Below are 18,818 nucleotides of genomic sequence, written 5' to 3' on the forward strand. Positions count from 1 at the left end.
GGTAGTCCAGCAAAACGGCTACATAAACCAGAAATCAATCACCCTTACACCACCAAACCCAATTCCATCTATGGACTATCGCAAAAGTATTTTAAAAATCCTGAGTATTTCGATACTTTTGAAGCATTTTTTGCTGAGATTCGTCTGATCGTCTTCTCCCAACATGCCGAAGCCGCGATTCAATCTGACATGCGCTGTGACATGCGCAGAGGCGAGACGCTGATACATTAGCATAAGCTCCGCCCCGTCATAATGACGTCATTATTCTCAGGAGTTGGTCGAGCGATGGGACGATGGAGGTATTATAAAGAAACCAAATTCGATTCATGGACTATCGCAAAACGATTTTTCAATTTCAAAACTCAGAATATTTCGATGCTTTAGATGCGTTTTTATGACTCCAGCTCCTCCCTCTGGGAGTTGGAGTCAGTATTGTTTTCGCTCAGGTTTCTCGTACACTACAATCACGTGACCTCTCCAACACTCGATAATGCACTCATTCGTCCACGTTTTAGGCCAATCTTCGGCATGAACATGAAATCTAATAAGCGCAGTACTTAAATCAGATGTTTCCATTGAGATTAGCTGAGTTAATCTACTTTTTCCGTGCTTAAAATCTCTGCCGCTGAATTCTATAAAAAGAAACTATATTTAACATCGCGGCAGTGTGGTTCCCATTGTGCGCCCTCCCACTTCACACCATGTCTGGAAGTTTTACGGAGAGGGAGGGCGTGCGGTAAGAAGAATGGCCGAAATGACGTCACGTTTTCCTGGCAATGCCTCTTGCCAGACCAGTCAAGCATTGGGAAAGCATCTTTAATTCAGACAACGTTAGAACTAGAAAAACGAATATGCTAATTTGCAAAAGTAAAAGCAGATTTCACCACTAACCAGTCAAATCGGATGTTCTCGCTTACTACTCTGTTGACATGACGACTACTTGGGGACTATTATTCACAATGTGATCTTATTTCTGTTCCTGAAAAGTTGTTTTCAGTGTATTTTCTCCTTGAAATCGATCACTTCAGGTACTATTACTGTGCATACCTAGCTAAATTAGTGTCTAGTTTCGTCTCTGATGACATTTATTTCGTAAAAATCGCTGTTTTTTTCTAAAAAGGTGTTTTTGTGGTCATTTTGGCTGTTTATTTCGAGGGTACGGTAGGAGGTCATCGTTCACTCGATAACTCTTTTTAAAATGAAATAAAAGCGTTTTAAGATACATGATATGAATTAAGGAATTGAACCCGAGGCGGAGGACCTTGGTTGAGTTACCAAGACACTCGAGGGTGGAGCTAAAATACAGTCCAAACCCGAGCCGACAGGCTCGGGTTTGGACGAAATTTTAGCTCCACCCGAGAGTGTCTTGGTAACTCAACCAAGGTCCGAAGCCGAGGGTTCAATTTCTATTCTAAAATACCTCAAACTTAAAAAGATAGGACACGAAATAACTTGAATATGTGCGAATTTGGCAAATTCCATCCATCGCCTGCCCGGAGCGCCGGTAGCGCCGTTGTTTACATTATGTTACGGCAGCCCGTATAGGAAGTCCGGATCGGCTCGCTCAAGTGACGCTAAAATCCGCGCAAATGGGCTATTTGGAGCGTTTTTCTCAGCAAATATGTGTAGTGCTCATTAAAAAACTTAGGGTGGTTGATGCTTCCTTGGCTGATTTGTGTTTGAAGCAGTGTTTTGAGAGCCTCAAACTTCTGAAGTGAGCTGTGTGCATGGTTCCACATTTTAGTGCAACCCGAGGGAACTTTGGTAGAGCATCTTGGTTGCGTGTCCAAAACACTCCACTCTCAGAACGAGGCTTATGCATTTTCCATTTAAAAGTTGACTTTACGGTACCAAGGTATTTTAGAATTGATATTAATATTCGTTAAGTGGGATTGTCGGTGGACGTTCATTGGTGAACAGTTGTGCTGGAATTACGAAAATATATCGATATCGTTGAGAGTTCATTCATTAGGGGCCTGCTCTCAATTTTCCTTACAACGCCTCTAGCACTGGGCAATTGCCACCATCTTGAAAAGCAGTGCCGCGGATGGCTATCGCATCGCCACTACGCATGAGAACACGATGGCTGCCCTGCGCTGCATTGATAGTTCGTAATAAATTCACATAAAAACACACCAGAAGATCTCCGATTTTATTTACAAAGATCATATTTTGTTATTTATTGATAAAACAAGCCATTTTACCACAGCAGGTGACACATATTAGGCCTGAATAAGACTTTAGAATTTGAAGTGGTGGTGACGATGCCGATATCCAAGATGGCGGAATTATACCAGTGGTCAAATCTCATCTATTTTGGGTAATTGCATCATTATTTCTTTTTGTGATTGGTGATTTGTAAAATTGAGAATGATTGAAAAATCAGTATTTTTTCACCCAAAGGCATGAGTGAACATTTGATAAGTTTATTGTGATTTAATTGGTAATTTGGTCGACATTTTGACAATTATATTTAGCAATATTTCGATAAATGCGGACCTGCTTCTTCCTCTTTTCGCAGTGACGGTGTTTCGATAACTCAGGTCAGTTTCACGGCAAAAATAAGTGGTAGTTTTGAAATTCGAATGTGCATTTATTGATGTAACGATAAAGTACATTTCCGAGAATAATTAGTGAAAGTTTCAGTAGGTGTCGATTTTTGTAAAGTAGTGTATAGGCGATGGATTGGCTCAGCCATGTGCTCGTCGTGTCAGCGGGGCGCAAGCCGTCATGGGAGAGACAAGACCACAATTGATTTTTTAAGCCTTTTAGCAGTTAAATTGTCAATGTTTGACCGCGACGCATCAAAGAACGCGTGGTGTTGTGAATCTGAAATTTAGATTATGTTATTCCGGACAGTCGGGCAAGTAAATGGTGAAAAATAAAATGGTGATTGACCACGGAAATTTTTTTTTAATCGACAAATTAGACAGACTTTGATATTTCCACTCTTTTCAGCCAACTGGCAGAAAAAACTCAAAACACGCCCCCTATTACCCAATTAGCAAAATTCGAAATTAATTTTTTCATCAAATAATTTCTTTATATCTGTAGACTTGCCACAACAAATATTTTTTCAATACCTCTCCAAATATGTACTTGAGAGTAAAAAACATGCACTCGTCTAATAGATAGGCCTGGACCCTCCAACCTATGAATATTCATTAGTGGTCTTGTCTCAATGAAGGTACATTTCAGGGGTTAACATTTTGAGATTTTTTTCAAACTAATGTACATGACATCCCACAACTCTCCAACAAAGGAAAGTCATATCTGGACATTTTTGGAGAAATGAGAGACATTTCAAAGAGTGGTACAACTGTGCCAAAGCGACGAAAGAGGACAAAATCGACAAAAAGTCATGATTTTGCACCCAACAGCACCAAATTCAAATACCTGCCCTGGCCAGAATAAGCAAGCTATGGAGCTGAAAGTTTAGGATGTGATTTAGGAATATCTTTGCTGCTCAGGGCACAACTTTCAGAATCAAGGCCTAAGTAGTTTCAAAGAAATTACAAAATGAATGGCAACACAACAAGACTTGTAAAAATGAAACCGAACTTAGACCGGGGTTAGGTTGACTCTTATTTGGGTCAAATTAAGTTTTTTTCTCATTATTTTAGCTTGTTTTGACCTTAAATCATCAGCAATACAATATTCTAAATGAATTAGAGTGATTTGAGCACATTCAAATTTTTCACTATATTGACCCAAAATGTAGTGTAAATAGAGACAAGACCACAATTGATTTTTTAAGCCTTTTAGCAGTTAAATTGTCAATGTTTGACCGCGACGCATCAAAGAACGCGTGGTGTTGTGAATCTGAAATTTAGATTATGTTATTCCGGACAGTCGGGCAAGTAAATTGTGAAAAATAAAATGGTGATTGACCACGGAAATTTTTTTTTAATCGACAAATTAGACAGACTTTGATATTTCCACTCTTTTCAGCCAACTGGCAGAAAAAACTCAAAACACGCCCCCTATTACCCAATTAGCAAAAATTCGAAATTAATTTTTTCATCAAATAATTTCTTTATATCTGTAGACTTGCCACAACAAATATTTTTTCAATACCTCTCCAAATATGTACTTGAGAGTAAAAAACATGCACTCGTCTAATAGATAGGCCTGGACCCTCCAACCTATGAATATTCATTAGTGGTCTTGTCTCAATGAAGGTACATTTCAGGGGTTAACATTTTGAGATTTTTTTCAAACTAATGTACATGACATCCCACAACTCTCCAACAAAGGAAAGTCATATCTGGACATTTTTGGAGAAATGAGAGACATTTCAAAGAGTGGTACAACTGTGCCAAAGCGACGAAAGAGGACAAAATCGACAAAAAGTCATGATTTTGCACCCAACAGCACCAAATTCAAAGACCTGCCCTGGCCAGAATAAGCAAGCTATGGAGCTGAAAGTTTAGGATGTGATTTAGGAATATCTTTGCTGCTCAGGGCACAACTTTCAGAATCAAGGCCTAAGTAGTTTCAAAGAAATTACAAAATGAATGGCAACACAACAAGACTTGTAAAAATGAAACCGAACTTAGACCGGGGTTAGGTTGACTCTTATTTGGGTCAAATTAAGTTTTTTTCTCATTATTTTAGCTTGTTTTGACCTTAAATCATCAGCAATACAATATTCTAAATGAATTAGAGTGATTTGAGCACATTCAAATTTTTCACTATATTGACCCAAAATGTAGTGTAAATAGAGACAAGACCACAATTGATTTTTTAAGCCTTTTAGCAGTTAAATTGTCAATGTTTGACCGCGACGCATCAAAGAACGCGTGGTGTTGTGAATCTGAAATTTAGATTATGTTATTCCGGACAGTCGGGCAAGTAAATTGTGAAAAATAAAATGGTGATTGACCACGGAAATTTTTTTTTAATCGACAAATTAGACAGACTTTGATATTTCCACTCTTTTCAGCCAACTGGCAGAAAAAACTCAAAACACGCCCCCTATTACCCAATTAGCAAAAATTCGAAATTAATTTTTTCATCAAATAATTTCTTTATATCTGTAGACTTGCCACAACAAATATTTTTTCAATACCTCTCCAAATATGTACTTGAGAGTAAAAAACATGCACTCGTCTAATAGATAGGCCTGGACCCTCCAACCTATGAATATTCATTAGTGGTCTTGTCTCAATGAAGGTACATTTCAGGGGTTAACATTTTGAGATTTTTTTCAAACTAATGTACATGACATCCCACAACTCTCCAACAAAGGAAAGTCATATCTGGACATTTTTGGAGAAATGAGAGACATTTCAAAGAGTGGTACAACTGTGCCAAAGCGACGAAAGAGGACAAAATCGACAAAAAGTCATGATTTTGCACCCAACAGCACCAAATTCAAAGACCTGCCCTGGCCAGAATAAGCAAGCTATGGAGCTGAAAGTTTAGGATGTGATTTAGGAATATCTTTGCTGCTCAGGGCACAACTTTCAGAATCAAGGCCTAAGTAGTTTCAAAGAAATTACAAAATGAATGGCAACACAACAAGACTTGTAAAAATGAAACCGAACTTAGACCGGGGTTAGGTTGACTCTTATTTGGGTCAAATTAAGTTTTTTTCTCATTATTTTAGCTTGTTTTGACCTTAAATCATCAGCAATACAATATTCTAAATGAATTAGAGTGATTTGAGCACATTCAAATTTTTCACTATATTGACCCAAAATGTAGTGTAAATAGAGACAAGACCACAATTGATTTTTTAAGCCTTTTAGCAGTTAAATTGTCAATGTTTGACCGCGACGCATCAAAGAACGCGTGGTGTTGTGAATCTGAAATTTAGATTATGTTATTCCGGACAGTCGGGCAAGTAAATTGTGAAAAATAAAATGGTGATTGACCACGGAAATTTTTTTTTAATCGACAAATTAGACAGACTTTGATATTTCCACTCTTTTCAGCCAACTGGCAGAAAAAACTCAAAACACGCCCCCTATTACCCAATTAGCAAAAATTCGAAATTAATTTTTTCATCAAATAATTTCTTTATATCTGTAGACTTGCCACAACAAATATTTTTTCAATACCTCTCCAAATATGTACTTGAGAGTAAAAAACATGCACTCGTCTAATAGATAGGCCTGGACCCTCCAACCTATGAATATTCATTAGTGGTCTTGTCTCGGGATGGGGGATGTACACTACTACAATGCACGTGATTGATGGTTGAACATTCATTCTCGTTGACAGTGTATTATTAGCTCAGCTGACAAAGTCAGCGGAGCTAGTAGAATAGCTGTTCAAATGGTGTCCGTCCTGCAATCCATCCATCCATCCATCTAGGGACCCATCTGTGGACAAAATTGGACATTTCTGATTGGGAAGGCCTAGCCACTTCGTTGACGGTGCTAAATTAGGAGTTGCCCAAGGTGAACTCAAAACACGAAAAATCAGCGCGATCCGACCTGTATTAAGAGAATGAGGTCATTTCGCGTTTAGATTTCTTTCCCTTTGTACCTCGGTCCACAGAGCAAATATTGTTTTCAAATGTGGCTGAATATTTTTTAATATTTTTTCATTTTTTACTTTTAATGGAATTAATATAGTTTTCACCGCCAGTTGGCGCTGCAGGCACATTGACTGAATTTTGGCGATTTCAAATTTGGCGGTGGCTCAACTTTTTGCAAGCAGTGCCGCTGATTGGCCGATCGATAGAAGAGATGCCACCATTTAAAAATGGCGGTAGTCGCTGCTTCAATGAAGAGGAGTGAACTTTCTCATGTTCAATCGGTTGATACTCTTTTAATCAACATGACCATGTACCTGAAATTTGTTTAGGTACTGAAAAGAGTCTATATAATTCAGATTTATCGATAGTTTTTTATAATATTGCGGAAATTTTGTGCACAAATTAGCGAAAGTTGGTGCTCGTCTCATGTCATTTTAGAGCGAGAAATTTGTTTCCGTCGATCTCTACCACTGAAAAATCGCTTGCATAGCTTCGAATTTTTGTGAAAATAAGTATCTGAACTTGGTTTCAAATAGTCTAGAGAGTTACCTTTGTGGTGATACATATGGTATGTGATAAATATTTGTGGAATTTGTGAAATTCGGTTTTCAAACGTGCCGATGATGCAAGCGATCTCGCGTGAATTTTGCAAGTCCTGATATGTCGACCGGGTGTCAAAAATCACTCGCCTAAATTCAATTCAAAGATCAAAAATAATATCTGAACTTAGTTTCAAATAGCCTACGCAATTATCATTTCGGTGATATATAATGCATGCATGTAATAATTGATTAATCTGCCTAAAACGCGCTATTAAAACGGCGAAAGATCGTGATATTCTGATAAACACTCTGGTGGCGGTCGCACTAAATAACGACCGGTAGGGCCCGGCGTCTGGCGGAGAAAAAAAGGTTGCGCCCGGAGGTTGAAACGGGATTTTTATGCACTTTTAACTGTATATATATGTTGTTTGGATGTATTTCTAACAGTTCTGTAACTTTGATGACCAAGCTTGCGCCCAAAGTTGGTAAAATTGATGCTTGTTTATGGACTGCGCTAGCGACCGGAGAATTCGCCGTCGGCCATTTTGGCTACGGTCCCTGAGTTGTTGTGGTTGGCAATTTTGCAACAAATTTCGCCATTTACGTTTGTTTACAATTATTTTGAAAGTCACATTATGACATCGTAGTATGAATTCCACTGCAGTTTCGTTACGCAGCAATGCTCATGTTTTTGGTTTGCAATCCTGTACTGTCTGTACACTGCACTGTGCATGGCTGTACTGTAGCTGTAAAAAAGACAAAAACCATAGCCTAGCCCTATAAGGCTGTAGGACAGGCTTAGAGTATAACTCAACAGGCCCTCATGATTCATTTGATGGACACCTTATTTGATAGTACCTCATCATTAAGTCCACTAGATCCTGTTCTGTCACATGTCGTAGACGATAGACAATTTTCAAAATGTAGTACACCACTCGCTCATCTTTAAGCCCAGCTCTCGGCTCACATCATGTGGGCACGGTTGGCTGTTGAGTGTTATGGTTCAGTCTGTGAGACTAATTTAAAGAGGTTACACTTTTATTTTGAATTGGAAAACAGCCCACAGGACTGACTTTTCACTGAGTAATAAGTGTGCCCTTCGAAGGTTAAGTCTCTTTCTGGATTTGTTTCCATGGATGCCTTGTTCAGGATATCATCTGACCGATGCCTGATCAAGCACAGACTGTATCCGGTGGTGTACATTTCCCCGTCTATGTCACCCTTTTTTAGCTCAGCTGACAAAGTCAGCGGAGCTAGTAGAATAGCTGTTCAAATGGTGTCCGTCCTGCAATCCATCCATCTAGGGACCCATCTGTGGACAAAATTGGACATTTCTGATTGGGAAGGCCTAGCCACTTCGTTGACGGTGCTAAATTAGGAGTTGCCCAAGGTGAACTCAAAAAACGAAAAATCAGCGCGATCCGACCTGTATTAAGAGAATGAGGTCATTTCGCGTGTAGATTTCTTTCCCTTTTTACCTCGGTCCACAGAGCAAATATTTGTTTTCAAATGTGGCTGAATATTTTTTAATATTTTTTCATTTTTTACTTTTAATGGAATTAATATGGTTTTCACCGCCAGTTGGCGCTGCAGGCACATTGACTGAATTTTGGCGATTTCAAATTTGGCGGTGGCTCAACTTTTTGCAAGCAGTGCCGCTGATTGGCCGATCGATAGAAGAGATGCCACCATTTAAAAATGGCGGTAGTCGCTGCTTCAATGAAGATGAGTGAACTTTCTCATGTTCAATCGGTTGATACTCTTTTAATCAACATGACCATGTACCTGAAATTTGTTTAGGTACTGAAAAGAGTCTATATAATTCAGATTTATCGATAGTTTTTTATAATATTGCGGAAATTTTGTGCACAAATTAGCGAAAGTTGGTGCTCGTCTCATGTCATTTTAGAGCGAGAAATTTGTTTCCGTCGATCTCTACCACTGAAAAATCGCTTGCATAGCTTCGAATTTTTGTGAAAATAAGTATCTGAACTTGGTTTCAAATAGTCTAGAGAGTTACCTTTGTGGTGATACATATGGTATGTGATAAATATTTGTGGAATTTGTGAAATTCGGTTTTCAAACGTGCCGATGATGCAAGCGATATCGCGTGAATTTTGCAAGTCCTGATATGTCGACCGGGTGTCAAAAATCACTCGCCTAAATTCAATTCAAAGATCAAAAATAATATCTGAACTTAGTTTCAAATAGCCTACGCAATTATCATTTCGGTGATATATAATGCATGCATGTAATAATTGATTAATCTGCCTAAAACGCGCTATTAAAACGGCGAAAGATCGTGATGGTGGCGGTCGCACTAAATAACGACCGGTAGGGCCCGGCGTCTGGCGGAGAAAAAAAGGTAGCGGCCGGAGGTTGAAACGGGATTTTTATGCACTTTTAACTGTATATATATGTTGTTTGGATGTATTTCTAACAGTTCTGTAACTTTGATGACCAAGCTTGCGCCCAAAGTTGGTGAAATTGATGCTTGTTTATGGACTGCGCTAGCGACCGGAGAATTCGCCGTCGGCCATTTTGGCTACGGTCCCGGAGATGTTGTGGTTGGCAATTTTGCAACAAATTTCGCCATTTAGGCTGCGTTTGTTTACAATTATTTTGAAAGTCACATTATGACATCGTAGTATGAATTCCACTGCAGTTTCGTTACGCAGCAATGCTCATGTTTTTGGTTTGCAATCCTGTACTGTCTGTAGGCCTACACTGCGCTGTGCATGGCTGTACTGTAGCTGTAAAAAAGACAAAAACCATAGCCTAGCCCTAGGACAGGCTTAGAGTATAACTCAACAAACAGGCCCTCATGATTCATTTGATGGACACCTTATTTGATAGTACCTCATCATTAAGTCCACTAGATCCTGTTCTGTCACATGTCGTAGACGATAGACAATTTTCAAAATGTAGTACACCACTCGCTCATCTTTAAGCCCAGCTCTCGGCTCACATCATGTGGGCACGGTTGGCTGTTGAGTGTTATGGTTCAGTCTGTGAGACTAATTTAAAGAGGTTACACTTTTATTTTGAATTGGAAAACAGCCCACAGGACTGACTTTTCACTGAGTAATAAGTGTGCCCTTCGAAGGTAAAGTCTCTTTCTGGATTTGCTTCCATAGATGCCTTGTTCAGGATATCATCTGACCGATGCCTGATCAAGCACAGACTGTATCCGGTGGTGTACATTTCCCCGTCTATGTCACCCTTTTTTATTCAGTCAGTGTTAATTTCTCTTCTCTTTTTTTACAGATTAACTGTTGTTGGTTATTACAAGAGGAGTCGTTGGCACATTTCAAGTCCAGGAAAGCACTTGCTGTTCCCACATTCAGAGTGAGGTGTGCTTACTCGTTTTACTGCTTTCCATTCCCGGAGAGCGTTATCAAATATCTGCTGCAAGGCAACAAATATCTGCCGCAAGGCGCTTCAAATATCTGCCGAAAGGCATCAAATATCTGCCGCACCAATAAAGTTCATTTTGTTAACCAACTCTTTATCTTCTTTTCTTCACATACAAAAAAGACCGTCCCAAACATTTGGCTGCATCCACTTCATCAATGTCCAGACAACAGTCGGTTCATTTGACCATTGTAAAGCACCAGGCCCCACCTCACAAAATACACTGTAATAATCATGTACCTTGTGTCCATGTGCATGTTATTAGTTCCACCTACGCTGCATGAAGACAAGGACTCCACTCTTTGACGTCACCACACAACTCCTTGACGTCATCACACACCCCACTACTGCAACGGCAATAGAAATGACTTTACGTCATAATACCAGGGTGACGTCAACTCAGTACTTCAGCATGCACTGATATAGCAAGAAGGTCTTTCGCATCAGCACTTCTGCGTGCTAGACGTTATAGCTTCACGTTGCCTCATAATAACGTTACCGACACACACTTGGCCCTTGCCTTCACCTATCCATTTCAGCTGAGCGCCAGGCCCTTGGGCCTCTTGTTATTCAGTCAGTGTTAATTTCTCTTCTCTTTTTTTACAGATTAACTGTTGTTGGTTATTGCAAGAGGAGTCGTTGGCACATTTCAAGTCCAGGAAAGCACTTGCTGTTCCCACATTCAGAGTTAGGTGTGCTTACTCGTTTTACTGCTTTCCATTCCCGGAGAGCGTTATCAAATATCTGCCGCAAGGCAACAAATATCTGCCGCAAGGCGCTTCAAATATCTGCCGAAAGGCATCAAATATCTGCCGCACCAATAAAGTTCATTTTGTTAACCAACTCTTTATCTTCTTTTCTTCACATACAAAAAAGACCGTCCCAAACATTTGGCTGCATCCACTTCATCAATGTCCAGACAACAGTCGGTTCATTTGACCATTGTAAAGCACCAGGCCCCACCTCACAAAATACACTGTAATAATTATGTACCTTGTGTCCATGTGCATGTTATTAGTTCCACCTACGCTGCATGAAGACAATGACTCCACTATTTGACATCACGTACCACACAACTCCTTGACGTCATCACACACCCAACTACTGCAACGGCAATAGAAATGACTTTACGTCATAATAGCAGGGTGACGTCAACTCAGTACTTCAGCATGCACTGATATAGCAAGAAGGTCTTTCGCATCAGCACTTCTGCGTGCTAGACGTTATAGCTTCACGTTGCCTCATAATAACGGTACCGACACACACTTGGCCCTTGCCTTCACCTAGCCATTTCAGCTGAGCGCCAGGCCCTTGGGCCTCTTGTTGAAATATTTGATTGTGATGATGGTGTATTGTACTAGGCCTTGCATGCTCCCAACGTGTGGCATATTTCACATTGATACTACCAGTATCAATTACAAAAAAATAGATTGTGAGTAACAATAGGCCTACAAACAATGCTACATGTCATGAGGGTGGGAACGGGGAAGGGGGGGTAACTGTCTCGACGTCCCGTTAGGAAAAAAGGCTTATCCCGTTTCCCAATACGCAATTTTAGCCGAATCGTGACGCAAAACACGGCTTGTCTCGAATCCCGCTAAAATAAGGGTGTCTATCCCGAATCCCGACAGTTATTTTCGGCCCATCCCAGTGTCCCGAAAATACCCGTTCTCCCCCTCATACATAGTAGACCATATTGTCACATTGATGTTTTCTTTCATTACAGTTAGACTTCGAGATCTACATTTTCGACAAAGGCCTGGTGTAATATTATTACGTACTTGATGAAGGTAATATTAATTTCTTCAAATTTGAAGCATGACGTTTATGGAGTACCAGCACAACTTCATTGACTGCTACGTGGCGCTGGTGGAAACTAAGGTATTGCATCGCTCATATCACTTGAAAAAAACATTTACCCTAGTTACGACCAAAGCTGCTTAGCAGAGGGCGATACCTCATCAGGAGCGCCACAATCATATCATTGGTGTGAAAGCATTTGTATGAAGTTTTTCAGTTCTCAATGTGTTCGAAACCTTAATTGTGAATTTGTGCACTTCGAATTCAAATTTACGTCACTACGTTAGTTTGACATCCATTGATGTCACGGTAATTTCACTGTTATGCTGTGCTGCTTTCAGGTTTAATGACACGAATGAGTACAAGTACATTACATTTTTCGACGAAGGCCTTCTGTAATTTCATACGCTTCTTACGGTTAGTATTGATTCATAATTTCTAGTAAAAAAGTTAATTTTGAAAGTGAAAAATATGTTACAATACAATAGACCTGCAAATACCATATACGCAAGTTTTGAACAAATATCACACATATTCCCCAGTTGACTTGTGATGATATTGATAATGGTGGTGGTGGTGTTATCATGTACATGGCTTCTAACGTACTGTTTTCTTTTCAGCAACATTCAATAGATTTATTTACTGTATTATCAATTCGACCAAGGCGAATTCGACACTTCAATTACACAAGGTTAGTAACTTTTGTTCACAAAATCCAAATGGAGGCAAATACAGAACAATCAAACTTAGTCATTCCAGTCAGTTACTGAAGCACAGTGAAAACTGTCGGGAGCAGTGCAACTGATGGCATGTCAAACTTCCAGTGACTGTCCCTGTCCATATATTTCAAGACAGTACAAATCTTGTAATCATTTTGTTTATGCAATGTACGTTATTATGTATCATTTCAGCACAATCAAACTTAGTCATTCCAGTCAGTTACTGAAGCACAGCGAAAACTGTCTGAATTAGTGCTGCTGATGGCATGTAATTACTCTACTACCACTACCAGTGGCAGTCAATGTCCAAATATTTTCAAGTGTGCGAAATTAGTACTCGTCTACTTCTTAGTGTTATTTGAATGCAATGTATGTTATAAAAATATTTTTTCAACACTATATCAACATTCTCATTCCTGTCAGTTTCTGAAAATCAGCTAAAGCAATCGCTACCAATGCAGCTGATAACAGCAATTCTTTTTGTTCCCAATGCCCATCCATGACAATATATTTCACGCATGTGACAATCATGTAATCATCCTGTTTTTTGTGTTCTATTCATGCAATAAATAAATTCAGTATTTTCAAATCATTGGTGCTACAAAACTATTCTCATTATAGATTATTCATATTTTATAAAATGCTGTCATGTCAAATTTTGTGTCCTATAAATCATAATGAAGTCGGCATTTTATATACAACTTTTGTACTCCTCCTAAATAAACATACGAATCTTGTTTTATGTAAACTTTGTATATGTGACCCGTCACAGCAAAACCAGGCGCATGTCGCTCTGAGCTTGGCAGGTTGAGACGGACTGTTCTAATCTTTCATTAGCGACACCATTTCTTACCAGAGTGCCTCCTTCATTCATACATCTTGTACTTTAACTCAAGATACCCATCTTTGAATATTTTTAGTATACCAAGTACTACAATGTCAATGTATTGAAGTCATGTTCTTGTAGTGTTATTGGCTTTCTATTATCTTGTCAAAATACCACTTGGTTCTCGCAAAATCTCAATAAAAACAAATGCTATTGCATGTATTGCATATTCTAACAGCTATCCACTGTATCGATTTATCCATCATCTGTACTATTTGTCACAAAAATGTTATATTATGTAAATCATATTTCATTACATAATGCACACTGCCAATTACTGCTGAACCATTCATATGTCATTTAAATAAATAATTTTCAACTTTTTAAAACCGTCTTATAGTACTGTTCTTGTCACTTAGCTGAACCAATTGCTCTATAGCATGAAATTTCCAGAAATGCCCCAGGGACTGAAAAGTGCTGTTTTAACAGAGAGGTGTCCTAAACTGAGAAGTCGAGTTGAATGGAAACAACCAATTTGGAACCAAAAACTACTGTCCTTATTAAAGAGGTTGTCCTCAATTGAAAGGTGTCCACAAAAAGTAGGTCCACTGTATATGAAAGTACAAACCCTGGTACATGTAGTGACATCATCTACTCCTCGATGTGGACACCTGCAAATGCAGCGACAATGTCACATCAGTTATTTAATTCATCGTCCTTTGTGCAGATGGCACCACCCATCAAACATGTTGGTGACGAATAGTGTCGCAGCATTTCGTCACCGAGCTTTCACGAAAATGCACTGTCATTCATTCAGCCATAAGTGTAAGACTGTAGGGTTGTTTCCAACCAAAACATGTTCGAAATGTGTCAAGCATTCGGAACACCCAAAGACTGATTAGAGAAGTCAAAATTGAATGGAAACAACCAATTTGGAACCAAAACTAGTGTCCTTATTGGAAAGGTTGTCTTTAATAGAGAGGTGTCTACTAACGGAGGTTCCACTGTATATAATGTAGGAACCCTGGTTGTGACATTGTCCACTCCTCCAGCTGCACACCACCAAATCCACAACAATGTCACACCAGTTATTTAGTTCATCATGCTTATGGTCATTGTACTTTCATCATACACGGTTTCAATAAACGATTTGTAATTTGTAAATTATAAATTTCACTAATAATTTGACGCCGCCAATTCCACTGGTCTTCGAAATACGTAAGCTACACTGTTGACGACTATGACACTCCTCACAAACCACATTGTGAATCAGACGCCGATAGGCTTGTCAAATTTGCTACCAGCAAATTTCGGAATTCTAGTTTTGTTTGGATTTGCTATTCTAAATTGTTCATGAAATCTTTTGATCCAAGATATTAATCCCCAAGAGAATCTTTAATGGAATAAAAGCTGTATCTTTTTGTATTAAACAAACAAATCAAACCAACCGCATCGAGTACTGAGTAGTACTGCTAATTTTTCACTGAATTCTTTTTAAAAAATAAATTGTTCAATGAAAAGTGTGAATGAATGTCTAGTATCATTCAGGTTTGCACCATTTTTTCTTTTGGTTTTTATTGCAAGAGACTGTTTAAGCAAAAAAAAATTATATATGAAAAAATATTCAACAACACAACTAACGACACCTAGCCCTTTACTATTTCCAAATCAGTCCCTGACCCAAATATTTATTCCTTATGGCCAATCACATTACCAACTTGGATTAGCCTTGGCCATCTGACACCTTTGTTTGATTGTTTGGAGCGACAAAAACATAGCCAACCGCCAAAGAATGTGTGGGAGTGTTACATAAAACCACTACCTGTCACATTTTATGCCTTCCAATGCTTGCTTGCTATGCTTCGCCTGTAGTGCAGGCTGAACATTCATTGCAGCAAGGTGCACATGGTTTTTGCTCGAATTTTGACTTATTTCAAGACTGAAATAGCAAAATAACTTGTGTTTAGCACAAATCTTCTACAAGGTGGGTATCACCATCTGTCTAAAGGAATCTTGACGTTATTCATGTTTTATTTTTGTAACCCAATGGATTTTTGAAGAGGGCAACTTGTCTTTGTATTTTCCCCTTGTATTTTTCAAAGGCAGAGAAAGAATCTACTTCCAAGAACCATTTTAAGGGTTGCCAAAAAGCACAATGGCACTAGGCCTATGACCCATCATACCACCAAAACATGAACTGCCCAGCATCAATTTGCTGTCGGTATCTGGAAGTGTAATTGAACAAACACCCTTTTGGTATATACAAAATATGAAATTTAAGTGCCATATTTGAATTTTGATCTTGCCGAAATTTGGCGTACACAAAGAGGGACTTAGATTCATCCTTCAACAAAATAAGAACCATCTCAATTGAACAATGACAAAACATACGACCAATTGGTGAAATAATATAATTTGAACCCTGTCGGCCTGTGACCTTGAGAGGTTGGTCAAGTCAACAACCCCGATCATAATAGAACCCAAGAAATATGTAAAAATGCTTGAAATGAAAAATAAATGAAGTTCACAAAATTTTAGTCAATTTGTGCCCCTTAGGACAGCTATTCTGCTATAGGTCACTTGAGCCAAAAATGAAAAAATGCTCTCAACTTAAGGAATTTGAAACTATGAATTTGTGCGAATTTATCATTACAGATGATGCATACCTTGTCCACAATTGCAACGAAAGATTCTCGCTGGTATGGGGTTACATGTAGGTATGTATAATATAGTATTAGATTTTTGCTTTCCAATTCATGCTTTTGCGCAAAAGAACTGGAGAGTACAATCGGGTCACTAAATCAGGAGGCCATATTTGAAGCGGTGATGCCATCTCATTGGTTGCTAGTTAAGGGTTGATCACGAGTTTTGAGAAATGAAAGCTCACATTGTTTAAATAAGTACAAGGCCGCAGCTGTTGTTATGATGGTTCCATTGGATTTTACATACAATCTACTGGCTATTCTTACGACAGTCATATTCACAAAACCTAACCCAGACCCTAACCCTTCCTCCTAGCACTAACCCAAACCCTAACCCTTCCCCAACACCAATCTCAACTCCCTAATTCCCAAAATTGCATAAATCATTGTTATAACTAGTCGTAAGAATGGCAAACTTGTATGAAATTAAAGGAATAAAGTCCATCAATTTCATGAAGGAAACGTAATTCATGACAAAAAATGATGTATTTCAACATCATATTTAGGCAGTAATTTCATGACTGAAAACACTAGAATTGCTGTAATCGTGCATTATGCATTTGTTCCAATTTATCATTACAGATGCCACAAACCTTGTCCGCAATTGCAACCGAAGATTTTTGGATGAACCGCAAGACGATCAGATGAAGGGTATGCATCAAGTAACAACTTGCCCAAATTGTTGATTGGGTTGCCACTGTCAATTTTCTTTAACCGTTATTAGAATAAAATATTCAAACAGTGAAATAGTAAAACAAAGCTATTGAAGGCCTCAAGTGAAAAGTCAATCCCCAAATGTGTCACTCTAAGTTACAGCAATCTGCTAGCAAGCTGAAGCATTAACTGACAATGCTAATGGCAGATTTGCCTGCATTCAGTGCTTTGGTTTCAAAGCAATATCACGTGTTGAAAAATGATAGACGCCATACACTGACAGTTGAATATTGTAAGTATGACCAGTGAAAGATATAACAAACCAATAAGCAAGTCAAACACTTGTCAAAGACCAAGCCTTGTCAATGAAGTATATGAACTAATACTGAAATTTAAAAAATATCGCAAATCACATACAACTTTTATCCCAATTGCAAGGACATTTTCATGTGCACTTTTCTGAGAGAACAAGGATTCAAAACTATATTTTTATAAAATGCACAAATAAAGCCACTGCTACAATTTACATGAAGTTTTGAACATTTTATATAGATTGACAGTGACGCCTCCATCAGCAATTCATGCCAGTGGATGTTCAAAAGTCGTATCCACAGTATATGATGTGTGTGTGCGTGCGTGTGTGTGTGTGTGTTTGAGACGGGATAGGAAAAGGGTGCGGGAGGTCATGTGGGGGGGGGCCTATGGAGTATGGTGACCGTTGTGAGAGTTGGAAGTGTGTCTGATCACTGTCTTGCTCATTTTGTAGATCTTGTTGTTATTCTAGTTGTTAGAGTAGTTATCGTAGTTATCTAGCTATCGTAGTTATCTAGCTATCGTAGTTATCTAGCTATAATAGTTGTAATTCTTTTGGTTCCTGCTTATCATCTATTTAACCTATTCAGCTTTCAGTTGTCCAGGCCAGGCCAGGTGACCAATGACGATGATAGATCGGGTTCGATTCAAGCTATACGCTTGGTGTATTCGGTTGTCGTGTCTGGCGACTGAGTCTAACTCACGTCCAAAGCACGGTGACTGGGTCCCAGGCATGCTTGCCACTTTGTTCTGCGGTCCTCATCTAAGTTTCGACGGTGATGACATGGACTTAGGTTCAAAGTACGTGTTCCCCTTGAGTCATTGTGGTTGATTGATGGGGGAAATTAACGATTGCGTGTCGCTAGTCATTCACAATATCCCCTGTTGAAGAGTGTTGGCGGGATAAGTCTTACGACTGTTAACAATAGTAAGCAATAGCTGGCCAGCGATCCCCTACCTGATCTCGAGGGGGATGGAATGACTGGGGTTAGAGGCCTGTTGTTAACCTGCGGAATTTCGTCGGACGAAATGTCAGGCGTGTCCGTGTGGGACTTGTGCTAAACCAGTTTAGTACTAATGACGAAGACCTTGGGTCCTTTGAATAACAACAGTGTTCTCAACCTCCTTGTGCCTCTCAAAGCTAACGTATATATACCCGCTGAAATCGACAAGACGGCGATGAAGAAGGAGAGCCGGCCTCCAGCTCGAGAGCCGAGAAGACACTGGATCGACCTGAAGAATATGTTGCTGCCAATGTTGGAGCCATACAGGGTAAGTATCACTTAGTCGTCAGTTACGTCTGGATTAAAAGAAACATTACAAAGATGTTAAAATGATGTTAAAAAGTATCAATCTGACGTG

The 18,818-nt window shown here is 39.1% G+C and overlaps 1 protein-coding gene across 6 annotated transcripts in view; it reads left to right on the plus strand.

Moving 5' to 3' along the window:
• Positions 1-951: 951 nt before the first annotated feature.
• Positions 952-18,818, plus strand: part of LOC135489278 (uncharacterized) — a 44,790-nt gene continuing 26,923 nt past the window's right edge. For 2 of the 6 annotated variants that reach the window (XR_010447126.1, XM_064774563.1), the window contains exons 1-6: positions 11,955-12,233; positions 12,585-12,660; positions 12,864-12,934; positions 16,444-16,505; positions 17,073-17,141; positions 18,047-18,728. Coding sequence is in view for 1 of the 6 variants with exons in the window: in XM_064774563.1 (XP_064630633.1) it covers positions 18,534-18,728 (195 nt within the window). In the remaining 5 variants the exon portion in view is untranslated. Of the gene's footprint in view, positions 1,029-1,872; positions 2,321-2,520; positions 2,544-11,954; positions 12,234-12,584; positions 12,661-12,863; positions 12,935-15,751; positions 15,773-16,443; positions 16,506-17,072; positions 17,142-18,046; positions 18,729-18,818 lie in introns of those variants that run through there. The other 4 variants (XR_010447124.1, XR_010447123.1, XR_010447122.1 and 1 more) reach the window with 4 other exon arrangements.

Source organism: Lineus longissimus, chromosome 6 (assembly GCF_910592395.1).
Source record: "Lineus longissimus chromosome 6, tnLinLong1.2, whole genome shotgun sequence".
NCBI lineage: Eukaryota > Metazoa > Nemertea > Pilidiophora > Heteronemertea > Lineidae > Lineus > Lineus longissimus.